The sequence below is a fragment of the Diceros bicornis genome, chromosome 7 (genome assembly GCF_020826845.1).
Source record: "Diceros bicornis minor isolate mBicDic1 chromosome 7, mDicBic1.mat.cur, whole genome shotgun sequence".
In the NCBI taxonomy this organism is placed as follows: Eukaryota; Metazoa; Chordata; class Mammalia; order Perissodactyla; family Rhinocerotidae; genus Diceros; species Diceros bicornis.
Genome location: NC_080746.1, coordinates 61,651,645 through 61,661,757, shown reverse-complemented (window position 1 = coordinate 61,661,757; position 10,113 = coordinate 61,651,645). Strand labels below are relative to the sequence as shown.

The 10,113-nt window shown below is 35.9% G+C and overlaps 2 protein-coding genes across 2 annotated transcripts; one reads left to right on the top strand and one right to left on the bottom strand.

Annotated features, from left to right (window-relative positions):
* The first annotated feature begins 276 nt into the window (after window positions 1-276).
* On the top strand, window positions 277-1,227 carry LOC131409068 (olfactory receptor 52A5-like). Its single transcript, XM_058546265.1, has one exon. The coding sequence runs from the start codon at window positions 277-279 to the stop codon at window positions 1,225-1,227; it is 951 nt and encodes a 316-aa protein (XP_058402248.1).
* Window positions 1,228-8,013: 6,786 nt separating this feature from the next.
* Window positions 8,014-8,955, bottom strand: LOC131408031 (olfactory receptor 51V1-like). Its single transcript, XM_058544601.1, has one exon. The coding sequence runs from the start codon at window positions 8,953-8,955 to the stop codon at window positions 8,014-8,016; it is 942 nt and encodes a 313-aa protein (XP_058400584.1).
* Between the last annotated feature and the right edge of the window lie 1,158 nt (window positions 8,956-10,113).

The following is a 10,113-nucleotide window of genomic DNA, read 5'->3' as shown; positions in this document are numbered from 1 at the left end:
CAGGCATGGTGTCCAGTGACTCAGTTTTCACACTGTGGATGTCACCGACTGTGGGTGGATGATTTTGCTAAAGTGTATACTGGTGAACTTTTCTATGAGCCTTCATGTTGGCATTTTCTCACTCATTTAAAAAATGATAAGTAAGCTGATGAAGTTGATTCTCCTACTTCTGTCATTCAATAATTGTGTGACTAAATTAGAATAGGGTATATTAGAACACAGAGAAGCACAGTTTGGCAAACTTTGCCCCCTTGTTAAGAAGGCCCCTGCGCTGCCATGTCTATTACAAATGGCACTGTGTTCATGCCCTCTGTGCTGATCTTTATTGGGATCCCTGGCCTGGAAACTGTACAGTGTTGGATTGGGATTCCATTCTGTGCTATGTACATCATTGCTTTGATAGGAAATTCTCTACTTTTGATCATCATCAAATCTGAACCCAGTCTCCATGAGCCTGTGTATATCTTCCTGGCCATGTTGGGAGCCACAGACATTGCACTCAGCACCAGCATTGTCCGAAAGATGCTTGGAATTTTTGGGTTTCACTTGCCTGAGATCTATTTTGATGCTTGCCTCTTTCAGATGTGGCTTATCCACACATTTCGGGGTATTGAATCAGGAGTCCTGCTGGTCATGGCTCTGGACCGCTATGTAGCGATCTGTTATCCTCTGAGGCATGCTACCATATTCACTCGACAACTAGTCACTCATATTGGAATTGGGGTGACATTGCGGCCTGCCATTCTGGTAATTCCATGTCTATTGCTCATTAAGTTCCATCTGAAACTTTGCCGAACAAGGTTAATATCCCATACTTACTGTGAACACATGGCCCTTGTGAAGCTTGCCACCGAAGATGTTTACATCAATAAATTCTATGGTCTCCTTGGAGCTTTTATTGTTGGTGGCCTCGACTTCATTTTGACCACCCTCTCCTATATACGAATATTTACCACTGTCTTTCACCTGCCCCAGAAAGAGGCACGTCTTAAGGCATTTAATACTTGTATTCCCCACATATGTGTCTTCTTCCAATTCTATCTCCTTGCTTTTTTCTCCTTTTTTACTCACAGATCTGGATCTTATATCCCGTCATATATACATATCACCTTGTCCAACCTTTACCTACTAGTTCCGCCTTTTCTCAACCCTTTTGTCTATGGGATGAAGACCAAGCACATCCGAGATAAGATAGTAAAAATGTTCTGTTCCAAAGACCAAGGTTGACATTTGATGGAAATCGTTCCCCCTATGGATTTATTGGCTCATCTATTGGGCATATATGATCTGGAAATCCAGTCAATGGTTTGGAGTATCATCATGCTTGAGGAATAAATTAACAAACATATAAATGATTGTGTTAAAAAATTCCATAGATTAAGTCAAAAGCCAGTTAGAAGAAATTGAGGGAAATAGAGGAGCAGATAAGGTGCTGAAAGACTAACTGCTTGCCTATGGGAAGAATCAGAACATACAACTCTCATCATCTGAGGCAAGGTCTGGATGGAATAGATAAACGTGGAGATCTTTCTGCAGGTCTTAGTGGAACATCATACTTACATTGATTCATTTGTACTCAGAGCACCAAGATCAACCTTCTTTATGTAATACACAAGTTCCTCTATATTTGCTCTATAACTCTCCTAAAATTTTCTTTTATGTTTACTTTGTCACATCAAAACCTATCCCTTGAATATGTCTTTCTTGTCAAATATAATCTGAACTTTGTCTGAAATAAATGTCTATAAATATCTCCTTCTTCTGGAAGCCTATCCCTATTAAGTAATTCATGCTATAACCCAATTGGCAATTGTCATGAGATAAAATATGTTTGCTCCAAAAATCTAGGGCTAGGCCATACAGTACTATGCTTATTTTTTATGTTCTTAAGAGTTCTTTTAATTTCTTCATTTGTATAAAGAGTAATTTGAGAAAAGCTCTGGTATTTGGAGTTTTTTAATGAATGTTAAAGCAGTTTTAGATTCATTTAGACAATTTTATTTAGACAACATTTAGATAATATTATTCTAAAGCTTTATTCAATCATTTTCTGATTCAACAAACAATAACCCTTTGACCTAAGAAGGATGGAGGTCTAAGAAGCCTGGACAGAAATTCTGGAGGCTAGAATCATCAATATAATGATTTCCCAAAGTTTTATAATTTTTTTCATACAAATCTAAGTTCATTTTGTCCTGCACTAAGATGCTTGTATACTTATGATAATATGTCATAGAGAAACTGCATTTTGCAAGCCTGTCATAATTGAGATGCAAGTAGTCCAGTGTTTCCCAAAAACATTTGATAGAAAAGATATATTCCAATTTGGTAGGAAAAAGAATCATTGAGGAAGTTGGTTACATGCATGATTTCTGGATTAAAAATGAACTTGGTTCAAAACTTTATTTTGCAACTTGCTAACTGTATGCACTGAAAAACAATTTATTGTCACAAATTCAGCTGCCTAGAGAGAGTGGTTCTCATGGTGTACGTAATATAATGGACATATTTATGTAATGCCCTTCACATGGGGATTGGTAACTGTTAAGGACTCAATAGAGATTATCATCATCATCATCACTGTTTTCGTCATGAAAATCCTCATCACTGTGGTTGTACTTGATTATAAATAATGTGCCACTACTTTTTAAATACTTTATTAATATCACCCTAAAATGCAATTTAAAAATACAGTTTTAAGGTTTTTTTCATGACCCAGTCTGTGGTCAATTTTTATTGACCTATACTTGTTGAGTGAAGTGTTATTCACATCTGTATCCATATCCATATCTACATATTTGTGTTATGTATAGTCAAGTTTGTTCATTGTATTTCATTTTACCATTTATAATCTTAGATTTGTTTGCTTCGGTTTTTAACTTTTGATAGAAGTGTGTTAAAATGTCCCACTTTGAATGTGAGTTAGTCTATTTCTCCTATTAGAGCTGCTGATTTTTTGATTTGTGTAGTTTTAAGCTATGGGTAGTTAGACACTTCCGTTTATTGAGCATGTAAAGATTTAAAGTTAATGTATCCTCCTGGTTGGTTAACCTTTTTATCACTGTGAAATATTTCTCAAGTAATGCATCCTGCCTTAAACTCTCTGTTTTTTTATTTTCTAATAACTTTCTTCTGGTTCCCTGATCTTGTCTTCTGCTCTACAATTCTGCTTTCCTGGATTAGCTATCGTAGTTTTACAATGTCATCTGATTCATTCTATCTCTCTCTCTCTCTTTAATTTTAATTTTTAGTATTTTCTATTTCTCTGGTGAAATTCTTCATCATATTTATTTATTTATTTATTTCTCATCTGTGCCTTTATTTTCTTAAAGATATTAAACATCATTACTTGAAAATCCTGCTAAGTACAATACATACAGCAATTGTGGTTGGGTCTGTTTCTGTTCATTCTTTTTCTCCTCATTTTTGAACTCATGTTCCTGTCTCTTGCCATGCCTAGTAATTTCTGATTGAGTGTCAGACATTATGTACAAAATATTATGAAGCCCAGAGGAAGTTATGTTTTCCTCCAGTGATAGTTCACCTCTTGCTCTGTGATAAGCCCCGTCAGGATTTATCAACTTAATCTAATCCAGGATTTAGCTGAGTTGGCGCTTATTCTACCACTTTATTGGCCAGTGGCAGTCTTGCATCTAAGGCTTTGCCTGCTAGGGCTTTCAACTGGGAGCTAAGTGTACAATGTACACCCTGGATTCTGAGCCTTGTGTGTCAAGCAAGGCAAGACAGCCAAAAACTATTTATTTTTCGAATGTTCTCTGCTTACTTTTTTGGCTCCTCATTCCACACAGTTTTAGAGTTTAGCAAATGTCTTGTGTAAAAACTACCCACTGTCAGCCTTAGGTGGGTTCCTCCTTTCTCACCTGGAGTGAGATCCTTATGTTGCCTACTTTGTTCTTTCCTGCCCTGCCAGAATTCCACCTCTCTGTTTTTCTGACCATTAGAATTGGCTTTCTGCCAGAAAATTTTTTCTTCTTGGCCTCTTGCCTTATCCCCAGGAATAGCAGATGGCTCTCAGCAAATGTGGCTTCAGAAAGTCAGCTTTCTCTGTCCTCCAAAATCCTCCTTTCTGAAGTCTTACTGCTTCAGAACATCTCTAATGCTTTTTAACTTCTTTTTGTGTACCTTATTTACTTTTTCATTGGGTGAGACTTTGCATCTGGATTCTTTCTTCTGTTCTTCTTGACTGAATTATAATTTAGATTTTATAGACAAAAATTTTTATTTACATTACTTTTCACTTTTAATACATTTCTTGTTATGTCTAGAAAACTTTGCCAATCACAAAATTTATATGGTCTCTATATGAAATTGTGATGACTATGAATATGAAAATTCACTTAACAAGTTAAAATTATGCATGTCCCTTGAAATGGTCATAAAATGCCCTCCTTTAAATAAGTGTAATGTATTTAAATGGAAAAAAACGCCATTTATTGTATAAAACTCAAACAATGTAAAATGCTTCTTCTTCTGTCCTCTCTCTCCATTCCCTTATTAGAGTTTAACTGATGAGTGTGATATTCAAACTTTTTTATACCTGAATACTTATAGAATTATTTGAAATGAAATTAATCATATCATGAATATTATTCTGCAGCAGTTTTTCAGCTAGTGGCAATAATAATATAGACAACTCTAAATGACAACTTTTGGACTTTTTTCATTTTTAAAATGCCCAAGACATTGAATATTACAGAAGTACCACAATTTAATTTAAGTTTTTCTCTAAATAAATATTTCTTCAAACATACCAACAATGCAATAAACATTTTTGTGTGTATTTGTCTCTATACATATATATTTTTATAGCTGTGCAAGCATTTTTGCTGTATATACTAATAGAAATAGAATTGCAGTATGTGTATATATATATATATATATACATATACATACACTATGTATTCTCATTAATTGCTGCAGTTTTGTTCTGTGAAGTCACTGAACACTGTATTAGCAAATTAGTATTAAGCTCCTTTGAGCTTCTGGTCATATTTTCATCAATCAATTAATACCTAATCTTTTTTTGTGTTTGTGTTTCTCTTTAAAGATACATTTTAATATATATTAAACACATTTAATATATATTTCTTACAAATAATGAATTACATGCAGTAATTCATGTTGCATTATAATAAAACACTAGCTGGAGAAGGTTGTAACGTTTTCCTGAACCTGGGTGACGTGTCTGTTAATTTCTTCAAATTCCACCCTCACAACAGTGCTGTCTATACAATTATAATCAGTCATCATCTCATGAATCTACAAATTTCACCACTTTTCCATTTTTTCCATCGCTTCAGCACACACTATAGATGTTACTTTAACACTTGTTGGGGCAGCCTCATACCCCAGTTGGTAAATTTCCTCTTCCTTTTTCGGGATGCACAGTGGTTGTGATTCATTGACATTGAACTTACAGACAACCATGCTATAACTCGTACCTAAAGGAAGCTTATCTAATACATGTATTTTCTCTGTAAGGCACATAATGGCCTTGTGTTTAGGAACACTAGACAGCATTTCAGCACTATGCTTGGGGGCCATTTTAATCAGTGAAATCACCAACAAAAAGCACAAAAATGAGAAAGACATAACATTAAATGGATCACAAAAAAAGAGACCCATTTATAGTATAAGAGCTGAAACAAGAAGGCAGAGTGTCACCTTGTCTGACCTCAGCTGGGAACATGTGGGTTGGGCAACTTAAATTTTTTATGCTCTGTGCATGTGCACTAGTGATAGTCAAAGCACTGTGGGTATTGATTTGGAGTTTTCAAAAACATTTTAACATGTAGGCGAATTCACAAATACAGAATCTGTGAATAATAAGGATTAACTATTTATACATATAAATGTATACATAAATACAAGTACACATATATAGATATATATCCAAACATATACACATAATGCATTAATAGCTAATTATAAATTTTCAATTGAGTTATAACAATTAAAATCAAGTATCAATGTGTAAACACAGCATTTTTTCTCTGACATTTCATGAATCACTCTTATTCAAACTTTTTCCTTTTTGCTATCATTCACACAGGATCATTTCAATCTAATGTGTTTTCCAGTCAGTTTTTAGAGTAAAGAAGTTGAGAGGACACCTTATAATGTGAGATATTATAGAAGCTTGACTATTAGAAATCTTCTTCTTTTCTTAGAAATATTTATGGAGGAAAAACAACCTCATCTTACACAAAAATTTAAATTTCCCCAAACCCATTTTACTGTTGTATAAAATGGGGATTATTGCCCTCAGCCTAATCAGTTATTCTTACTTTAAAATCTGATTTACAATATTCATCAAAAAATTGTGTTTAATGTAAACATTAATGTATATAGGATAGGGATCATTTATATTATCATCATTAATCAATATCCCAGTTGAATGTGAAGGTTCCTTCCCACACCTATTTCTCAAATTCCCCTATCAAAAATGAGGAATACTTGTGTAAGTCTTCACTGTAACTAGAACAGATTAATTACCAATGATTTGCAAATAGGATCTTTAGGAAATGGGCTACAGAGAGAACTATTGGACTGAGGATAGAGACAGGCATTGTGAAATAAAGAAGTATCATTACAGGGAGCTCAAAAAGAAGGAACAAATCAAGCAAAAGTCATCCGACAGGGCAGAGCTATTTAGGCAGACTGAGCTGTAGGGAAGTGTATGGGGGATGAATGGTGACAGTTCTGAAAGGCATGAGTCACAAACATAAACTTAGAGTCTTTTAATTCAATAAGAAAAACCAATTATATTAATTTTCTAATAATAAAACACTAAAAGACAAATTAAAAGGTAACAAACTAAACATTAATTTCAAAAATTGAATATTTTCATGTTCTTTGGAATATTGTTGATGGAACTTTGCATACTTAAAGGTGAATGTGTGATAATTTGCTTCCTCCAATCTATGTAGCTTAATTGTAGTTAAGCTCTGCTGATAACTCTGCTGCCCCAGTCATGGCTGATACATATCCATGACTAAGTGACAATATTCAAAGAAAGAAAAATATCTTGAGACTTATACCATATGTTTTTAAGTTTAATTTTTTTTTTTTAATTTGGAGGAAGGTAAATATTGTTTTCAAAAGTAAGAACCAAAAAAATTTACACCTGTATTTGATGATTGAGTCGAATTCCCTAATTTTACCTATTAAGAGAATGAGACTTAGAAATGGAACATACTTTCCAAAGTTTCTCAAAAGCTCGATTATATCCTTATTCCACTTACTAATATTTTACTTAATATCTCTGTGCCTCAGCATCCTGTCCTAAAAATGAAGGGGTAGATCAAACTGTCTTTAGAATTCCATGTATGCTGACACTAAGATGGGAGCCAACTGACAAGTTTCACGAGCATCTTAAACTATTCTGTATTCATTACAATGTATAAATGTGTGTATTTGGGAGTATGGGGTAGGATATGTTGTAGCTGATTCAATGTCATTGTTCACCAAACCTTTTGAATTAAGCTATGTAGTCTAATCTACCAATATCATATGTTCTATTAGATGAGACGATTGGCTCTGCAGACAGTTTTGCTCAATTATACGTAGAAGAGGTATGAATGATCTCAAGAGAGTCAACTTGTGACACATGATAAAAATATGTAAAAGCTGCTTGTCTCATACACAGCAAATGTACACATATAACAGTTACATGCAAAAATAAAATCAAACTCCAAACTAGAATTCAAATATTATGGATGGTGTTACAAATTTAGTAATTATCCAGGCAAATGCTCATTGGCACACTATAGAATATAATTCACTTTAGGTAACATTATGCTTAATTTAAAAATAAAGAAATAATCAGTAAGGCTTCCTTTGTCTATTTTTCTGGCTTTTGAAAACTAAATTAGAAAATGACTATATATACACATTTAACCTGTTAAACATTACATATATACTTATCTTTACTAGTTATTCCTCTTGCAAATACTACCCTCAATTCCCTAAAACATATTAAACTTCTAGTACTCAGTTTTGTTTAGTGAACCATCTCTGGATCCTGCTACGGATTTGTTGGGTCTTGACGCTGTAGATGATGGGGTTCATCAAAGGTGGGAAAAGAATATAGATGTTGCCCATGAGGACATGGACTGCAGGAGAGAGGTGCTTCCCAAAGCGATGCACCATAGTCAGACCAATGATTGGAATATAGAAAACCAAGACTGCACAGATGTGGGAGACACAAGTCTGCAAGGCCTTGAGTCTCTCCTCCCGGGATGCAATAGTCAAGACTGAGTGCAAGATCAAGATGTAGGAGATGAGAATCAGCACTGAATCCAACAACAGTGTGCAGATCACCAGGGTTAAGGCATAGAAGCTGTTGAAGCGGATGTCAGAGCAGGCTAGCCGGAGTAGATCCTGGTGCAGGCAGAAAGAGTGGGAGAGGATGTGGGGACGGCAGTAATGGAAGAACTTCAGGCGGACAATGGGAGCAGTAATGAACAGGAAACTCCTCCCTAAAATAGTCAGACCAATGTTGATAATTCTGGTATTGGTGAGAATGGATGTATATCTCAGAGGATTGCAGATTGCAGTAAAACGATCAAAGGCCATGGCAAGAAGGACTCCAGACTCTATACCTGATAGACCATGAACAAAGAAGGTTTGAGTAATGCAGGCATCCAGACTAATCTCCTGGCTGAGTCCCCACAAGAGTCCCAGCACCGTGTGCACTGTGGACAGCCCCATGCACAGGTCAGTGAGGGCAAGCATGGCCAGGAAGTAGAACATGGGCTCGTGCAGGTTTGGCTCAGTATGGATTACATGGAGCAGCAGGCAGTTTCCTGAGAGGACCATAGTGTAGATACAAGAGAAGGGGATGGAGAGCCAGGGATATTCCCATTCCAGGCCAGGGAAACCCATAAGGATAAAAGTGGAGTTACTGATTTTGGAATCAGATAGAACAGACATGGATCAATAAAGACAGAAATCTCTAAAGGAAAATTGTAACAGTTAATTAAGATTCATATGTATTTTCCGCTGACTTAGGGGAAAGTCTGAAGTAACAGCTATAAGAAGGATGATTGGATTAGTACAATAGCTAGATTAGATATAAGACCAGTGTTGGCATTTTTTCAAAAGCTGAATTTGCTCTGAAACAGATACTAAATTAATTTATGCCTACATATGAAACCTCCTTGTTATTAAATCATTGGCCCCATCAGAGGAATCAGTGTCCCTATCCACAGTGTCACGGTCACTTTCTATCCTAATGCTTCATATTACAGAGAGCAGAGAAAAATGATTTTTTGCTTGTGAGGGTATAATAATCAAATTTAAGCATAAAAACTAGAAAAGGAAAACACATTTGAGTCGTTTACATGTCAAGTCTGGTGAAATAAATTGCAAATCACTGCTGTGGGGTATAACATTAACCTCTGCTTATTACATACAACTTTAAGTCATTTATAGAAAACATTTATCAGTCACATTGTACAATCTGACATCTATGTTTCAGGGACTTAAAGAACGACTGTCACTCACAGCACAGATATACATGCCAATCTTGAAAATGGATCTTGCCTTTCTTTCTTTTGTCACAGTGACATTGAGATTCTAGTAGAAGCAAGATCTATGCAGGTATAAGAAGTACATCAGTCACTGGAGTAAATCCTGGATGCTGTGAGATGCTGAGAGTGAGTGATGCAATATATAGAACTTATGCTCCTTTGGGAGAATGAGGCAAAACTCATGGGCACTGTCTGCATAGAAGACTTTCTATTCCACCAAGTTTTGAATATTCTTACAAGTGCAAGCAAAAAAGTAATTCCTTCAGGGGCCGGGCCCGTGGTTTAGTGGTTAAGTACGCACGCTCCGCTACTGGCGTCCGGGTTCGGATCCCGGGTGCACACCAACGTACCACTTCTCCAGCCAGGCTGAGGCAGCGTCCCACATACAACAACTAGAAGGATGTGCAACTATGACATACAACTATCTACTGGGGCTTTGGGGAGAAAAAGGGAAAAAAAGGAGGAAGATTGGCAATAGGTGTCAGCTCAGGGCGGGTCTTCCTCAGCAAAAAGGGGAGGATTGGCATGGATGTTACCTCAGGGTTGATCTCCCTTGCAA